This window comes from Coturnix japonica, chromosome 19, assembly GCF_054131305.1.
Source record: "Coturnix japonica strain WE chromosome 19, WE-NBRP24, whole genome shotgun sequence".
NCBI classification, from domain to species: Eukaryota; Metazoa; Chordata; class Aves; order Galliformes; family Phasianidae; genus Coturnix; species Coturnix japonica.
In genome coordinates, this window is record NC_140681.1 from 10987198 (window position 1) to 11005512 (window position 18315).

The 18315-nt window shown below is 63.3% G+C and overlaps 3 protein-coding genes across 3 annotated transcripts; all 3 read right to left on the minus strand.

The window, feature by feature from the left end:
* Window positions 1-2860: 2860 nt before the first annotated feature.
* On the minus strand, window positions 2861-5325 carry TCF15 (transcription factor 15). Its single transcript, XM_015882111.3, has 2 exons — window positions 4743-5325; window positions 2861-3287 (listed from the first exon to the last, which is right to left on the minus strand). The coding sequence occupies exons 1-2, from the start codon at window positions 5217-5219 to the stop codon at window positions 3213-3215; spliced, it is 552 nt and encodes a 183-aa protein (XP_015737597.1). The 5' UTR covers window positions 5220-5325; the 3' UTR covers window positions 2861-3212.
* A 3730-nt stretch (window positions 5326-9055) lies between these two features.
* Window positions 9056-10535, minus strand: SRXN1 (sulfiredoxin 1). Its single transcript, XM_015882001.3, has 2 exons — window positions 10134-10535; window positions 9056-9858 (listed from the first exon to the last, which is right to left on the minus strand). The coding sequence occupies exons 1-2, from the start codon at window positions 10395-10397 to the stop codon at window positions 9655-9657; spliced, it is 468 nt and encodes a 155-aa protein (XP_015737487.1). The 5' UTR covers window positions 10398-10535; the 3' UTR covers window positions 9056-9654.
* A 733-nt stretch (window positions 10536-11268) lies between these two features.
* SCRT2 (scratch family transcriptional repressor 2) lies at window positions 11269-15335 on the minus strand. Its single transcript, XM_015881985.3, has 2 exons — window positions 15025-15335; window positions 11269-13113 (listed from the first exon to the last, which is right to left on the minus strand). Exons 1-2 carry the CDS (start codon window positions 15146-15148, stop codon window positions 12407-12409), a joined length of 831 nt encoding a protein of 276 aa, XP_015737471.2. The 5' UTR covers window positions 15149-15335; the 3' UTR covers window positions 11269-12406.
* Between the last annotated feature and the right edge of the window lie 2980 nt (window positions 15336-18315).

Here is an 18315-nt window from a genome sequence, read left to right on the forward strand (position 1 = left end):
ATTGTTTGCAGAGGGAAGCTTCAGAGGGAGATTAACCTGGCGTTCACCCCACACACAGCTTCACACCCTGTCCCTGCTGGGGGGACCTGCACCCCAGGGAGCTCACGGTGCATGGAGGGTCATTGGACTAGTGGTTCCACAGGGGCTGCTGCATGAGGGCAAGGGAATTGGCTGCAGGAGCCCCGGGGTGTTGGATCAACACCTTTGACTCCTTCCTTCCCCAGGGAGCTGGCAGGGTGCTGGGGTCTGCAGAGGGGCAGAGGCTGCCCAGCACCCAGTCTAAGGCACAGAGTTGTGTGCATCTCATCTCATCTCATCCCACCCCATCCCAGTTTATATTGTGCCCATCTGTTCCTGCTCCTTCCCTGCTGTTCTGTACCCACCAACTCCTTGGGGCCGCTTCCCATTCGCCTCCATGTCCCATGGGTGCTGAGTCTTGGGCTGAGGTTGGTGCATCACACACGAGCAGTGACTGCAGTAACTGCAAAGGGATATTTACCATGGGCAGATGCCACTTAAGACACAGGAGCTTCACCTGGGCAGAGCCCAGGGAGCACCCACAGGTGCTGCCAAATTGCAGGGATGAGGAAAGCTGGATGATGGGTGCTGGGCCTGAACCCAGCTCTGCTTGCATGGCCACACACACACGGGCATCAGAGGTGGCTCAGTCCTGCTGCTCTATGCAAGCACTGCTCACCCACTGTGTGCTCTGCATTGGCCCCGGTGTGAGCCCCAAGCTGAGACCCCATGGACTGCAGCAGCTCTGTCCTGTCTGAGCCCCGCTGAGCTGTGGGTGCAGCCCCACTGCATTCCTACCCTTCTGGCCCAGCAAGGTTAAACTGCGGAGAGACTGAAATATTTGGGAGGGGAATGGAGAAGGAAAAAAAAAAAAAATAGATCTATAAAAAGAACGTTTAAAAACACAAGTTAGAGAAAAAAATACCAGGCGCGGAGTGCAGCTGCGGTTCTGGTTCCAGTTCCCAGGTGATGTCAGGCCTGGAGCGTCTCCAGCCCCGGCCCCTCGGAGACGGTCTTTGTGGGTTCAGCACTGAGTGTTTTTCCTTCCTGAGACTCGGGGACACCTTCCTGTCTCAGAGAAAGCAGCCAAAAGCCATTCCAAGGGTGTCCGCGCACAGGAAGGGGAGAGGATGGGAGGGGAGCTCGGGAGGCAGTGCGGCACGGCGCGGCACGGGGATGGCAGCATCCGCGGGTGACCGGCCATGGTGGTCCTATGGTGCACACCCTGCATGGAGCAGAGGGACGCCTGGATCCCAGCTCCTGTGCCTCTGAGTCAACATTTCCCCCTGGCAGTGTTGGGAGGGTTTGGAATGCACTGAGACTTAAGGGCTTGGCACTGGGACCCATAGGTTTTGGCACTGGGATAAGCTGGGACCCATGACCCTAGAAGTGGGACATGCTGAGATCTGCAGCTAAGCAGTGGGACATGGTGAGATGCCCATCTTCTGTACTGGGACATGCTTGGACCCATGGCCCCAGCATTAGGACACACTGGAGTGCACAGTTCCTGCATTGAGAGATACTGTGACACACTGGGACCCATGTTCCTGGCATTGGGACAGGTTGGGACCCATGGTCTCAGCACTAGGATGTACTAAGATGCACAGCTCCTGCACTGGGGCACACTGGGACCAATGATCCCAGCAGTGGAATGTGAGGGGACACATTGAGACTCGTTTCTCTGGCACTGGGACATGCTATGCTGCCCAGGTCCAGCACTGTGACCCACTGGGACTCCAAACTCAGTGTGGGGATGTGGGGGATGCTGCAGGACTGTGTCCCATCACCAGGACCACCAGCACTGCTGGGGCTGGGGCTGCACAGGGGTTTCCCAGCGGCTGCAGGAGGACAGTCCCTTTCATCTGCGGGTCAAGCTGTTTGTAGAGCAAAGCCCCCACCCCCAGCCCCTGCCCCCCGATAAACCCAGGGGCAGGGATTCTGTGTCTGGGGATGTTTGGAGAATCTCACGGCTGTTTATTGGGGTCTGGGACACATTAGACACGCTGAGAACAAACCTCTCCCACCCACCCCGGTCCCTGCCTGGGACTCGCTCTCACAGCTGCGCTGTGCTGTCAGCTCCATAAATCAAACCCGAGGGAAAGGGGGGCTGGGGGCCAGCATGGCCTGGCCACACGGGGGGCCAAGGGGTCCCACCATTGCCTCATCCCCAGGGTGGGTGAGAGGATGGCACCAGGACCTCGTGCTCCCCTCCTGCAATGGGCTCTCGCCCTGCAGAACCCCTGCAGGTTCAGCCCAGGGCCCTGAGGGGGGGCACACCAACAACCCCAGGCTGCTGCATCCACAGCTGTTTCAGCTCCATGGGATGCAGGAGCCCCTGGGAGCTGCGCGCCCCCAAGCCCGGCACCTTTCCCAGGCTCAGCTCCCTGCAGTAAGCAGGGGGGCCGGGCTGGGAACCCCCACGTCCCCGCCTGACCCTGCATCTTAAGTCCTATAAAGCATGGCCATGCATAGCGACAGTGGCAGCTGTGGTGGCAACAGTGGGAGTCACAGTGGTCACAGCATCCCAGGCCATGAAAAAGATGCAGAAACAGAGATGAACCCCAATGCACTGCATGAGCACCCAAATGTGTCCCATATGTCCCATACATCCCGTGTGTCCTATTGCATAGCTTGAAGCTCTCCTTAGCCCAGATTGTCTTGGGAGCACAGCTGCCTGCTTAGGGACACGGGGACATGTGTGCATGGGGTCTCACGCTCTTAGGGAGAGCAGGCAGTGTCGTGGTTGGGACCTGAGCATGGCACAGAGGCACAGGGACATTGGGACACGGCATGTTGAGGATCCCATGCCACGTGGTGGGAGCAGCAGGCAGGCACCCACCCATCAGAAAAATAAGGTTTATTTTCCAAGTGGCTGCACGTGCACCAACAGCGCCTGCGGGGCTGCGTCGCCATCCCCCCCCCGAGCTCATCGACGCCGGCCATGTGCGGGCTGCTCATCCCAGCCCACCCCACTGGACCATCCCAGGGGTGCGGGACCCCTCCTCCCAGCCCCAGTAGCGTCCTCTCGCCGCGGTGCTGGTGCCGGTGCTGGTGTCGGTGCGGTGCCAGCCCACGGCCCTGCTGTGCCCCATCGCCTGCGGCTGGCGGGCAGCTCCCTCCCTCCCGCTGCGGTCTCTGGGGCTGGCTGTGACAGGCTCTGCTGCTGTTCTCCTGCAGAAGCTGGTGGCCCCGGTTCATCTCCGTGCCACCCGCAGTGGGGTCACCCCCCTCACCTTCAGGCAGTTGCCCCCGAGGTCCCTGCGGCCGCCCTGTGGAGAGAGGAGGGGAGAGCTGCGGGGTGCTGGGTGTCCCAGTGGGAATGGCCTTGGGGACACAGGAGTGTGTGGCACCATCAGGGTGAGTGTGGAGGAACTGCACTTGAATGGCCTTTGGGGTGCCAAAGTGGCAAGGATGGTTCAGTGCTGCCCAGGAGGGATCAATGCATGTATTCATACATGGTGCTGCTGGGTTGGTAGCCTGGGTCTTCATGTCCATGTTACAGGGACACAGCCCCAGCATAGCCCTGACTAGGGACAAGGGGCTTGGACACAGACAATGCTCGGTGCAACCAGCCCAGCCCAACCCAGTATAACCCAGTGCATCCCATCAGAGCCCAGCTTGGCCCAGCATAGCCCAGTACAGCCCATTTCCAGCCAAGCCTAGTTCCTGCCCAGCCCATTTCCAGCCCATTTCCAGCCCAACCCAGCCCAGTACATTCAATTTCCAGCCCATTTCCAGCCCAGGACAGCCCACTTCCAGCTCAGCCCCAGAGCCAGAAGGTGCAGAGGGGCCCCAGCCCAGCTCTTATCCTTGCCCCCAAGGTCCCAGTGCCATGAGGGCTCCTGGCCATTGCAGGTCTCAGCTGGGATAGCTCTGTCAAGGACTGGGGCAGGGGGACACTCAGGAGGGGCTGGGAAGGGGTGCAGAGTTTGGCCAGTCAGCAGTGGGGTGGGGACAGAAGTGGGAAGAGCAATTAAAAATGGGGCAGCAGAAACCCAAAGAGACACTGAGGGCTGAAAAATGCTCCGCAGCCTCTGCTTGGATGGTGACAGTGATGGGTCTCAAAGGGATTGGGACAGGTCTGGCAGCCCCAGGGCTTGGCAACAGTAGGTGGTCACTGTTCCTATATCCTGATACAGGGGCACATCAGCATGGCTGGTGGGATGGGCCCAGCATGGAGACTGTGCCCCTCACCCACTCTAGGGTCACTCTGCAGCCTCCAGCCCTGTGCTACCACCAGTCCCCATCTGGCACCATGCTGCATGGGGCCATCCTCCTGCTGCTGCAACTGTGGGAGGCTCATGGGGCGTGGGAACGGGGTCATGGGGATGGGATGGCGATGGGATGGGGACAAGGGATGGGGACAAGGGATGGGGACAAGGGATGGGGACAAGGGATGGGGACAAGGGATGGGGACAAGGGATGGGATGGGGATGGGGCCAGCCTGCTTGCTCCGCGCTCCCTCTTGGCACAGCCACGTGCCCCAGCCCTGGGGTGACTGTAACCCCCCGAGACACCCAGCCTGGATGGACGTGGGGGAGCAGCCCGGCCCTCTGACGCCAGCAGGACTGTGGGCGTGCAGCTCCGAGCAGCATTTGGCCGGGAGCTGCCAAAGCCTCCAGCGGGGGCCAGAGCTGGAGCCCGTGTGGAGCAGCTCACAGGGACGAGCCGATCCTCCCCAACTCCCGATCCCAGGGATGTGCCGACCCTGCCCCCCAACTCACCCCTTTCCGCTGGTTGCTGAGGCAGAAGGTGCAGATGCTGCGAGGCTGTTTGCTGTCCAGATCGCCCTTGGCCCCGTAGATGGCACTGAAGCAGGGCTGCCCGTCCTCGCAGCCCTCGCCCAGCAGCAGCACGTTGGCCAGGTGCGAGATGTAGCTGGAGGCCAGGCGCAGCGTTTCGATCTTGGACAGCTTCCGATCCACGGGTTCGGTGGGGATGAGGGTCCGCAGGGCCGTGAAGGCGGTGTTGACGCTCTGGGTCCGATCCCTCTCTCTCGCATTGGCCGCCTGCCGCTGCTTCACCATCACCATGGGCCCCGTTTTCCTGGGCACCTTGCGCCGTGCCTCCGCTCCCTCGCAGCAGCCGTACGACTGGTCCGACGTGTCGCTCTCGCTGCGGTTCTCCTCGTCCTCCGACAGCATGCCGATGTCGGGGTAGAGCACGCGGGCAGCCATGGGACGTAGCATGGTGAAAGCCATGGCCGGAGCCCCCCGCCCCGCTGCGGGCAGCCCTCGGGCTGCGGGCAGCCTTTCCCCGCTAACACGCCGCTGCCGCTCCGCTCCTGCGTCCGAGCGGGGCTGGGACGGACGGCTGCGGGGGGAATCGTGATTTATACGGCCGGGGAGGGGCTGGTGTTGGAGCCCACCCCCAGCCGGCCCCCAGCTCGGGGCCAGGCAGGCGGCCAGCGGCCAGCCCCAGCCCGGCCGTGTAAATCACGATTCCCCCCGCAGCTGGCTGCTGGCCTGGCTGCGCTCCGATGCGTGGCCCCAAGCAAAGGGTGCCTTGTGGGTGCATGGTGACACGACCCGGTTGTGCCGCCTGTTGTACCAAACCGTGGCATGGACTGATGACCAGGCCATAGGGAGTGCCACAGCCCCCAGAGAGCTGCCACACGCAGTGTCCCCAGTATGTCCTCAGCCCTGTGTGGCTTCAGCCACCAGTAGGTCGCACTGAGTGGCATGAGGGGCGCAGGGAATGGGATGGGGCAGGGAGAGGGGTGGCACTTGGAGGGCTGGCACCACATTTATGCCATGGAGGGGAGAGCAGCGCTTGGCCGGGGGATGTGCTGCCTTGCTGGGGCAGGGGTGGACAGACTGAGCCCTGAAGCCCCTTGTGCACAGGGCTGGCACCCTGCGTGCTGCCACGGGGCAGGATGAGGATGTAAACATTGGTCCTGACACCACAACAAGGCGCTGCCAGGCTGCCAGCAGCGCTTCCTCTGCTGGAGGGAGGTGTGTGCCAGCAGTGGAAAATCCAAGTCCCTTCCTGCAGAGCTGAGCCCTGGAGCTGCAGAGCTGCAGTGTCCTGAGGGCTGCTGTCCCTGAGCAGTAGTGGTTGCCTCCCCGACCCTGTGCTCAGGGAGAACACAGGGGCAATGAGTACACAGTGCAATGGGGGCAAAAAGGGGATGTGCTGGGGGCTTGGAATGGTGTCTGTGGGCACAACGCACACACTGCACAACCCAGGGCAGGGCAGCTGGCTGGGCCCTGGGGCACAGATACATGGGATGGCACGTCACCATGTCCCTCCTGGGGCCATCCTCATGTGTAACAGGACCATGAGTCCCTCCAGGAGCAAAAGGCCCCCCTGCCCCTTGCTGCGGGGCCCTGACCCTGTTTGCCTTCACCATTTGTCCTCCTGTGCAGAGCCTGTAAATCACACTGCAGGGGGGTGAGGGCCGCGTCAGGGAACTGTGGGGTTGGAAGTGTGCAGCCTGTGGGGCTGGGGGCTGCTTTGGGCTTCTGAATATACACAAATACATTTCCCTTGTCAGCTCCATGTCCACAGCCCTTCACTGAACTGCGGACTGTGAGTCCCCCCAACCCCCAACTCTTTGGGACACAGACCAGAATTCATCTTCTGCAAATGGTCCCCTGAACAGCACAGCTGGAGACAGGCAGACCCTGGGCATGAGGTGCAAGGAGCAGGCAGGTGCCTGCAGCCAATGGAGCAGTGGATGGTCCTCAGGGGGACACGGCTTCCTGCAAAGGGGGCTGCTGCAGGGGGCTGCTGCAGGGGGGCAGGGGGAAGGCAGCCCCTGTGCACCCCGCTGGGTGCAAGCTGGGGCCCCCAGCCCCAGCACTGACAGGCAGCAAGACGGATGGCGAGGGCTGTGTACTCAGGTGCAGCCGCCACACATGGCCACCAGCTGACGGGGACAAGCGGGGGGAGCCCTGGGCTCCCAACACTGCTGGGCTGCATGGGGGTGCATGGTATGCCTGGGGGTACTGCCATACATGGGGTGCTGGTGTGCCTGCATGTGCATGTGTGTGTGCACATGTGCAGTGGGGGGCTGCGGGGAGCAGCGGATGCTGCTGAAGCACGGGGATGTGAAGCAGCTGCCTGGCTTTCCTGTGCTGCCCAGCCAGTGTGCAGGACAGAACGTGTACCCTCCATGCATGGCATGCTGTGTGCCACAGCTGAGAGCAGCCCAAAGAAGGTCTACAATGGGGGACTGGCAGCCCCCAGGGCTGGGTTTTCCCCCCGTGCGCTGGGAAATGCCCCCTGCCCTCCCACTCTGGAGAGCATTTATCTGAGAGGTGATACTTAAGTGTAAGAAAATAAACAGAGAGCAGATGGCACAGGGGGCCGGATCTGCTCCCTGCCACTCTGTGCTGCTACAGTCCTGCTGGGAAAACACCTCTTCTTGCGAGGCAAATGGATTCCAGATCCCATGGCTGTGCAGAGCATGTGGCTGCCAGGACAAAGAGCTGACCCTGCCTGGGGCTGGGCAAAGCAGTGCTAGCCTGACCTGACTCATCCTGTACCACCTCATGCCATTCCATGCCACATCGGCCTATCCCATTTCACTCCATCCCATCCCACTCCTCCTGCAAGCCAAGGGGATGCTGACTCTACTTGGGGAGACTTGTGCTATCATCAGCTGCCTCTGGTCTGTACCTGAGTGACTGGGGTGGGGACAGTGGGATGGGGATGCTGGGATGGGGCTGATGGCAGCAGTTCTGGCAGGTCCCTGTGCCGGTGGCTGTGCCCGGGGCATTGCGGGGTTCTCGGGCCCCTTACAGGGGCTATACCTGTGGGCCGGTCTGGAAGGCATTACACGGCTGTCGTGCGGGGAAGTCTGTCCCAGTTCCGGAGCTGAGACCCTCCCAGCCAGCCGAGACAGAGCGGGAGGGAGCCCACAAAGCGCCTTTGTTCCTGGCCTGGAACGAATGGATTGGAGGCAGCTGAGATCGGCTGTCAGCCGACGACACCGGAGACCCTGCAGGTCAGGCAGAGGGAAGGGAGACAGGTGGAGGGATGGATGGACGGATGGATGGACAGACTCAGGGATGGCTGGCTTTGGCAAGGCTCATCCCCATGCCAGTCGGGAGCTGGGAGCACTCCTGGCATGGCACTGACCTAATACTGAGTGTGTCCCCCCCCCCCATGAACACAGGGCGTGCAGAGCCCTGGAGAGATCCCCACGCTGGAGCTGAGCAAAACCCCCTCCCTGCTCCAGGGTCCCATTTCTATGTGCGGTGTGATCCGTGTTGCAGAAGGAGCTGCCACCTCCTCCCTCCCCCCGCACTCAATGGAGAGGAAACTTTTTAGCACGCCACAATTCTTCGCAGCAATTTACGGCCCATGAGGGAGCCGTGCAGCAGGGCTGCTCTCTCTGTGCACGCTTGCAGGGTTTCCTCTCGGCGGAGGCAGCTTTGATGCGACGCATGCAGCCCAGCAGTGCACACCCCCAGCCCCTGCCCGGGCAGCCCCCAGCCCAGCCAGCCCTTCCTGCGGAAACACAGTAGAGGCCAAGTGTGCCCCGAGCAGCCGGCAGCACCGTGCTGTGCAATGGGATGGCTGCAAACCCCTACGGAGCTGCCCGTGCCCTCCTCCCAGCTCCCAGCCCTGGCCCATTCCTGCCCTTGAAGGACAGGATCCAGCTGGCATGGATTGTGGCCAGCAGGCAGAGTGTCCGGACACGGTTCCTGTCCCAGTCCTGCTGCTGACTCACGATGCAATGGGGTGAGTCAGTGGCCTTTCCCCTCCCCGGTTCCTGCCTCTGAGGGATGCCGGATAGCTGTGGGATGCTCAGTGTGGTTTTTCCAGCTTGCACATGGGGTGAAGACGTGGCGTTTGCAGAGCTGACAGCATCGCAGCATGATGCAACTGCACTCAGAAGCAGAGTAGAAACAACCCCACAGCAGCATGGACTGACCCCACACTTGTCTCCATCTGAGCATCCAACTCCCAGCACAGTGCCTGTCTGCTGGCACAGCACTGGGTACCAGCACAGCATCCATCCCCATCCCACACGTCTCTGTGTCCATCTCACTGCTTCTCCCACACCCAGCACCAGCACACGGACCAGGGGGTTTGGTCACCTTTATTCCCAGAGCAGCAGTGGGTGTCCCCTGGAGACAACCCTATTGAGAAGGGGCTGTGGGATGCACCTGAGGATGGAGCAGGCAGCTCTGGGGCAGGCACAGCTCGGGGTGAGCCTGGAGTGGTTGGGGGAAGGTTGGGGTTGGTGTTTGCCTCGGTACAGGATCGTCCTGGTTTGTGTGTGTCCCAGTTCGGCGGTGCCCTGGTTCGGTGGTGCCTGGGTTTGGCTTTGTCTTGTCCCAGTTCCACATGCCCCAGCTCGACCCAATCCCTCCTGATTCTGAGATGCTCCGGCTCAGCTGTGCCCGGTTCGGTGCTGCACCGGTTCGCAGACGTCCCACTTTGGAGATATCCTGGTTCACAGTGTCCTGGTTCGAGATGTCCCGGTTCGGGCAGTTCCCGGTTCTCGGTTCGCGATGTCCCGGTCCGGTCCCTCCCCGCCCCGTTCCCGCGGCACACGGTCGCCACCTCCCGGCCGCGAGTGACACCCACCGGCACCGGGACCCCCCCCCAGCGACCCAACCCAACCGCAGCGCCGGGGACGAGCGAGGTGCCCAGGTCAGCCCTGGGCCGGGGGGGTCCGTCTCAGCGCAGTTCGGGCGTGGAGGAGCCCAGGTAGGTGCGGAGGTCGCTGATCGTGGACGGGATGATCTTGGCGGGGATGGTGTCCCGGTTCAGCTCCCGGTGCGCCGCGTAGCGGTGACACCCCCCGAAGGAGTAGAAGTAGTCCCCGCCCTGACTGCCCTTGATCCATAGCACGTCGATGGGGGGGACACGCTCGGGGTCCTCCTGGAGGGAGAGGGGGCGAAGGAGAGAAGGATGGAGAGAGACACGGTGCTGCGCGCTTCCTCGGCAGGGCCCCGGCACCCCCGAACCGGGGCGGCCCGACCCCCCGAACCTCCCGGTACCCCGGGTCCCTTCGGCACCCCCGAACCCTCCGCGCCTCATAGAACCCGGCATCCCCGACCCCACGCACTGCCGGCACCTGTGACCCCCCCGGCACCCCGGACCCCCCGATACATCCGTCTCCACACCCTCCCCCCCCTCCCTGCCCCCTCACCCACCTGCAGGGTCCGCACCAAACTCCGCACTTTTTCCGGCTCCAGCACGGAGGGGATGGGCCGGATGAGGACGCTGATGGGCACGTTGTGTACGGCGGCAATGTGCTGCGTGTGGATACTCCCGGTGTCACCGTTCCCCTCTTGCTCGGCCATGGCCACCTCCGCCACCTCCGGTCTCCTCTCCGCCGCTCCGCGCCCCGCACCGCCTCCCCCCGCCCCGCACAGCGCCGCTCCCCGCAGCGCCGCCCGCCCTCCGCCCGCCGCCATCGCCGCTCTTTGCAGCGTCACGGTGAAACCGCGGAAGGGGTTGGATCCGCGCCCCGGGGGCGGCGGTGCCGTCGGGGTTGGGGCGCTGAGCAGCCCGGGGTCTGTGCGCTGAGGGTCAGAGGGGGGTCATCGCATGGGGCTGCGTGGAATCGACACGGATAGAGCGGAGGGTGGGGGGGGGACACGCATGGGAGGAGGGAGAAGGAGGAGCCGGGGGGGGCTTTAGTCGTGGGTCTGTCTTCGTGGAGCTGTGGGATATCCCGGATGAGAAGGAACAGAGGTCACCGGGTCCGGCTCCCGGCTGGGGTGGATGTTCTGGGATATTTCTGGGTTATTTCTTGGAATCATTGTCCCCAGTGGTGGAGAGGTTCTGGGGAAGAGTTTGGGTCCCCCCCAACCCTAACCCTGTTCCGAGTCCCCCACACCCCGGCCCTGACTCCTGTACACCCCCAGCTGCACGGTTCTCTATCCCCAGTGCTGACCCTGGGTCGCGACCCACGCAGCGCTGGGTGACCCCTCCGCCCTTCACTGGTGACGGTGAGGATGAGGAAGGACAGCACAGCCCCATTGGTGGATTCGGGATACAACACCCAGTGATCCCAAATGGGAAAACCCCAGTATCCCCACCCCACTGCTGGGACTCTTTGCTTTGCTTTCAGCTCTGCTGCTGCTGCTCCCCCTGGTGCTTCTTGCAAGCGGGGTAAGGCTCTGCAAGTGGGATGCAGGGCCATTCCTGGGGTGCAGTGCTGCTATTGGGGTGCAGTGCTGCTATTGGGGTTTGTTTGCTGCCACTGCTGCCCTTTGAGGATGCACACTGAGCACCTGCTGCCCACCCATCACCATGTGCACAAACAGCCCGAGACACACCTGGTAGTGGCAGAAGTCCCTTTTATATCCCTGAATTGCATTACAAGTAATACTGCGGGCGGTCGGTTCTCCTCTTACCGCGGCCTGTCCAATACAAAACCTGGCAGAAAAAGAAAAGCGATCATGCACGGAAAAAATTATTGCTGTGGTTATCCTCTATGTACAGTATAACACACGGGGCAGCCCCGAGGCGCTGCAGCTCGGGTTGCCCACGGGGCTCAAAGCGACCCTGGGAGCCACGGGCACGACGGGAGGAAGACTGCGGTGGGAGGAAGACGGAGCAGGAAGACTGCAAAGAGAGAGCCGGGCTGAGCCCCTGCGTGCCGAGGCCCGAGGTAGGAGCGGCTCGCTGCGGGACGGGGGTTGCATAGAATCGCTGCTTCGTCCCAGTGCAGGGAGCAGAGCGGGACCTGGCGGTGTGGGGTTGTGTCTCTTGGGGGCTGTGTCCCCATCTGTGTCCCCGTGGCTGTGTCCCCGGCACGGCGATCCGCCTCCGATCTTGGCAAATAAATAGTGAAAAGCAGAAGGAATAAATAATATAAATAAGAGCATCAATTCAATAGACTCACCCGGGATCTGCAGCACCACTGACCCCCTTCCCGGGGTGTGCGAGGGGGGAGGGCAGAGGGGCCTGGGGTTGGGCCAGGGGGGAGAGGGGATGGGAGCAGCCCAATAGGGGCTGAGGGCTCGGGTCTGGGTTCTGCCCCAGGGGCTGTGCCCATGTGGGAGGGGGCAGCGGGGAGGGAGGGGTCCGTCAGTCCTGCCTGGCTCTTCGCCCCGTGGTGCTGTCCTTGTTACGGACCGGGTGAGTGTCTTTTCTCCCCGGCGGTTCCTGGGAGGAGAAGCAGCAGCTCTAAATAAATAATAGGAATAAATTAAATAAATAAGGGTGAGCATCAAGAGCTGGGGAAGGTCTGACCCGGGTGCAGGCGATGCTCCCGGGGCAGTCCCTGCAGAGAGACCTGCCTGGCTGCGGGGACTGCGTCCAGCCCTTCCTAGGGGCCGGGGGCTCCTTTGTATTTAGGGGTGTGGGAGATGTGGGAAGCATCCTCCAGCCCCATAGCGGCAGCTGGCATCAGGATGGGGAGGGGTGGAGGTGGTGGGGGGCTGCGGTGGGGGCAGGGGGAAGGGGGGCACGGGGACTAGTTCCCTATTGCACAGCTGTGTTCGGAGCCCTTGAAGCAGGCGGACTCGTAGTGCTTGTTGAGGTACGACTTGAGGGCGAAGGTCTTCTCGCACTGCTTGCACTTGTAGTGCTTGAAGGCGGAGTGGGTCTGCATGTGGGCGCGCAGGTTGGAGCGGTCGGCGAAGGCCTTCCCACAGTGAGAGCAGCCAAAGGGCTTCTCCCCGGTGTGCGAACGCATGTGGCCCTGCAGCAGCCAGGGCCGGCTGAAGGCTTTGCCGCAGACGTCGCACTTGTGCTTGAGGTTGTGGGTGAGGACGTGCATGGCCAAGGCGGGCATGGAGACGTACGCCTTGCCACAGGTCGGGCATTTCCTGGCCATCTTGCTGTCCAGGCTGCGGTGGGTCTGCTTGTGGCGGCTGAGGTTGGAGGAGGTGGCGTAGGTCTTGCCGCACTCAGGGCAGGAGTGGCGATGGCTGCCGCGGCGTTGGCTCTCCCCGCGTCGACGTGAGCGCCCGTCGGTGATGAAGAAGGCGTCCATGGAGTAGCTGTCCGTCACCGCCGCCTCCCCATTGAAGTAGCGGGCGGAGAAGGTGGACTGGGGGCTCTCGGGATCGCTGTACTCCTCTTGGCTGGGAGCGTAGGCCGGGTCTGGTGGTGCCGGCGGCAGCCCCTGCTTCTTGTCGGGGTTGTAGCCGGCGGGAGCCAGGCAGTGCTGCAGGTACCCTGTAGGGACGACACGTGGGTCATCCTCCTCTGGGTTGGGCTCTGCCCAGCACTGAGCTGAAAATACCCAGAGGTCACTGTCCTTGCACAAGGGATGAGCCTGCCCTGCGTTGTGGCCCAATGGGATGCAGAGGTGGTGGGCTCTGCTCCTATCCCTGCCTCCCTGTTTCTAGGAATGGGGTGAGAGGGCAGAGGTGAGCACAAAAGGGCTCGGAGAGGTGACCCCATCTCCCCCAGGATCGTGGCACTGGTGGCACTGGGGGCATTGGGCTCACACTGAGGACAGGGACCCATAGGCCCCAGTAGCGGAGTGGGCTCAGGGCCATGCTGGCAGCATCACTCTACGTGACACTGATGCAGATCTGCTCATGGCTTTGGGTAATTGACTCTTGACCTGCTCCAGAGCAATGCCATAAGTGTCTCCATCTCTCTGCTGCCAGCACACGATGGTCACTGCACTGCATGCTCCCAGCGCCTCCCAGCTGGGCCAGCAGCTCGGGGCACACAGTGGGACACGTGGCCGCCCAGGCTGCCCTACGCTGGTCCTGGCAGTCACCTGCTTTGTGCACAATGGCCCTTGCCAGCTGCTCCAGAAGACTCATCCCCGCTGCTGGTGGCGATGGTGAGGGCTGTTGGGGGGCTCATCACACTGCCACGCTCACTGACACTGATGCATGGCTGTGGGGCAGTACGCACACCGCACCCCACAAACAACCCCTAAATGCAGCCCCTCTCCCACCTTTGGGATCCCCTTATCTGGGCCACCTGGAGCGAGCTGCAGCTGTGGGGCCCCTACGCTTTGTTCCATCGAGGCTGGGGGGGTCCCTGCGTTGCTGTGGGGAGGGGTCTGTGAGGCTGGGGCATGGTGCAGCCCCCCCCGCTGCCCGCGCTGTGCTGACAGTGCGGTCGCACGGGCTGTGCAGAAAGCGCTCTGCTCAGCAATTTCTCACGCTGCCTCCAAGCATGCAGCAAGGTTATTTCCAGGAGAGCAGCGTCGGCAGCTTCTGCCCAGCTGCAGTGCATCCCTCCCCCATCAGCTGCTGCTCCCTGTGGGGTGGGGAGGAGAAAGGGACCCCCGGGTTTGCTTGGGCATTGCCCCCTGCCCGTGTGTTGTGCGGCAGAAATGAGGACACGCAGAGCAGCGTTGGCTGCATGGGGCTGGATCGGGCCCATCTCTGCACCCAGCACAACCTACGGCTCCAGGAGCAGCCGAACCGTGACCTGCGAAAAACGACCCCATCGCCGTCCCCTTCCATGGCACACACCCCCCCGCTCTCCCCGTCGGGGGTCTCTGCTGAGCACAGGTGACCCGCACAGAGCCCGGCCCGGTGTCACCCCGAAGCTCGGTGACCTGGGGGCCCCGCCACCCCCCTGCCCACCCTTCGTACCTCTCCCAGTGCCAGGGAGGGGGCTGCCCCCACCCCCCTCATTGTGCCCAGGGAGGTGACAGCAGCGCGCGGAGCTGTCGGAGGGGAGCGGGGCTGCGAACAATGAAAGCCGCAGGCACAGCGAGCAGCCCGGCCCCCCCACCCCCCCTCCCCGCTCCCGGCTGCTTCTTGCCCCCCAAAACTTGAGCTGGAAGGAGCCCTCCTCGCTGCCCCCAACCGCGGGGAGAGCGGGGTCCGCCGTGATTCCATCCCCTGCGCTACCGCTGTCACCGCGTCCCCAAGGACCAACTTCGCAGGGGTTGGCGGCGCTGGGGAGGGGGATGGGGGGGGGGGACCCACAAAGGCGAACAAGGACGGGACCCGCGGGACGCAGCGTTGGGAACCCCTCGTCGCCCTCTTCCTGCCCTCCCCGATCCCCCCGGCCTCGCTCCCGCAGTACCCCCGTACCCCCCGGCTGCCCCGTCGGGCGCACACAATGGGGTGTGGGGGGGGCTTTCCCCGGAGCCCCCCGCCCCGCACTCACCATCTCCGGCAGCGGGGCCGGGCAGCGCGTAGGGGGGCTCCAGGGGGGCGTAGGGGGGCGCGGGGGCCCCGGCGAGAGGGAACGCGTCCGCCTTCAGCTTCTTCACCAGGAAGGAGCGGGGCATGGCGGGGCCGGGCCGGAGCCTTCAGCACTGGACAGCTCCGGCACCGGCACCGCCACCGGCCCCGGTACCGGCACTGGCCCGGCCCGGGGCGGCCCCCGGCCCCGCGCTGCGCTCCGGGCCGGTGTTGCGGGCTGCGAGGAGCGGGGAGCGGAGTGCGAGGGGCGGGCGGCGGGGAGGAGGAGGAGAGGAGGCTGAGGAGGAGGAGGAGGAGAGGAGAAGGGGGAGGAGGAGGAGGAGGGGGAGGAAGGCAGGCGGCGAGGGGGAGGGGGTCGCTCCGCCCGGCCGCGCCCCGAGCCCCCCCTCCCCGAGCCCCCGGAGCCCCCCGGAGCGTCGTGGCAGTGTTGGGTCCTCGCTCCCTGCTTCCCTCTGTCCCACCCCCCAACCGCGGACAATGGGGACATGCGGGGACATGGGGCGGGGGGGGGGACGGGGGGGCTGGGGGTTGTGCTGCCTCCTGCTGCCTTTGTCTCCCTGCCGCCAGCCCCCGGGGCTGAGAATGACGGGGCGGGGGTCCAGGCGCTGTCGCTGTTCCTATTCTCTGTCCCGGTTCTCATCCCTTATCTCCATCCCTGTTTTTTCTTCCTAACCCCGTTCCATGTCCCTCTCCGTTGTCTTTATCTCTGTCTCCTGTCCCTTTCGGATGACCCCTTTATTTTTCTCTTGTTCCTTCCCTTGTTCTCCATCCCCATTCCTGCTCCCCGTTCCCAGCCCCTCTTCCCTGTCCCATCTGGCCCTTCCCCAGTCCCTTCCCGCTGCCCCTTTCCTCTGTCATCATCCCTCTTCCCTTGTCCCTTTCCCCACCTTCTGCCCTTTTCCCATGTCCCTATCCCTATCCCTGTCCCGGGGGAAGTCCCATGACCTTCGCAGCCCACAACAATAGCTGGGCTCGTGGCGGTGCATTGTTCCCTCCCGGAGCCCCCACTCCCCCTCCTCCCTTTCCTGCACTGAGCACGCGGCACAGCCGCTCATGCTGCTCCCCCCAGGCCCCCCCCCGGAACAAGATGAGGCCCTTCTTGCAGGCAGGCCGTGGTCCCAAGCTGGCTGTCCTTGCAGCTGGCAGGTGACAGTGGGGACCTGGCTGGAGTGTTTCTGCTGCCCATCACTGCTCCCACTGCACAGCCAGTGCCCTGCAAAATGAGCTGGGAGCTGCAGCAGGGAGCTCTGGAGCAAGCCCCTGTGCCAGCTGGAGGTGACAAAGGGCTTGTAGGGCACGGTGAGATGTGGGACCCAGCACAAAGAACCTGCTTCCTATGAGCCCCTGCCCTGCTACCAGCTTGAGAATCTCAGCCAGCCTTGCCTTGCTCTGCAGTGCCCTGGAAGCTGGTGCTCCCTCTGTTACACCGTGAGCATCCCACTCATCTGTGAGCAGCTTGGGAAAGGCCATGCTGTCCCTGAGCCCTGTGCTGCACTGAGGGCACTGCAGCACTCAGCCCTGAGCAACCCAAGGTCCACCACTGGTGTTCATTGTAGGGTCCTGATGGTGCCCTTTGGCTGGGCACACAGTGTCACACGCAGGGGACAAGAGCAGCACCCCATGGTGTCACCCTGATCCTATTGCTGCCTGTGGCACATGTGCTCCTTTATCTGTGCTGGGAGCATCTCTGCTCTGCGTTTGTGTGGGGCCAGCGAGCATACACTCACTGCTTTGTGTGGCATCCCATAACCAAGGGTATCCCATGTTCCACAGCACCCCACAGCCCAGGACATCCCCTAACCTGAGTTACCCCATGTTCTATAGCATCCCATAACCCAGGACACCCTATAGACTGGAGTACCCACAGCATCCTGTAGTCTAGGACACCCCATAGCCCCAGGCACCCCATGTCCCATCGCATCCCACAGCCCAGCTCATTCTATAGCCCTGGGTACCCATAGCCCACAGCATCCCATAGCTCTCATCCCAGGGGCACCCTACAGCCCACCCTACTCCTGTTCCCAGACTGGGGCTCTCCCCACAGCACTGGGGCTCACTCCCCCCGGCAGCACTCACTGGAGCCACGGCACAAACCCCATCTGGCCCTGCACCGCAGCCCTGACGTCAGTCCAAGTCCAAGGTCACCTCTCCCCAAGGTGCAGCCTTAGGGTCGGCCCCAGCATCTCCTCCATCCCTGGGCCTCCGGCTCCCAGCCCCGCGCTCCTTTATTTATTTATCTGTGTGTGTGTGATCACTTTTCTTGAAGGCACGTTTGCAGAACGGGCGATTACTTACGCCCTAGTTGGGCCGAGCTTGCCTGCCTGCCCGCTGCCCTGTGATTTTTTCTCTCTCCAGGCTGTGGTGTAATAAGGGAGGTAATTAAGTGTAAAAGACAGGGGGAGGGAGGGCTGGGAGAGGGGGAATAGGAACTGGCTCCTTTCAGAGGCAGGGGACTGAGATAATGTATGTTAATAACCTGCAATCAGTCCTGCGGAGCTGTGCTAATATTGCTGACTGCAGCACGGCTGGCCCCCCCCAAACCTGCCCCCACCACGGCGGGGAGGGGGAGAGCCAGAAGAAAGGCCCGGGCGTTCTCCCGGAGCGCAGTTGGGTGATGGCTGCATCCCCATCCCTGCCTTCCCGAGCAGCTGTATGGAAATAATTCCTGCTCGCTCGCAGGGCTCACAGCCGATTGTTCCCCAGTGCCGTGCTGGAGAGGGAGGGGTCGGTGGGGGCGTGCAATGCGAGGGTCTTTGGGGACCTGTGTGTCTGGGATGGGCAGGAGCATCCCTATGTGGGGTGTGGGGGATGGAGGGCTGCATCCCTTTGGCTCACAGTCTCATTGCATGGAACGTGGGATGCATCCTGCTCTTGGGATGGGACAGGCCCCCACGGTGCCCCCATATCCACCGCTGCCCCTCAGCGCCCAGCTCTGCCCCTCTCCCCACACTCCCCCTGCACACGGGGGATGCGTGGTGCTGAGCCCAGGCCGTGGGACCCGTGCGGGGCGGTGGGCGATTAGCAATTCCAGCCGCGTCCTTCCCGCAGGCGGCCGGGGCGCAGCCGGGGCCGGGGGCTGCTCGGCTCCGCGTCGTTAAGGCACAGCAGAGCGGGTCTGTCGCTGCTGCTCCCGAGGGGAGCAGATTGCCAGACAAAGAGCCGGGGACAAAGGCCCGGCTGCCTCGTGCCCCGGGGAAGGGGCGCAGGCGCGTGCAGCAACCAAGTGCTGCTCAGCCTGGGGGCTGACGCTTCC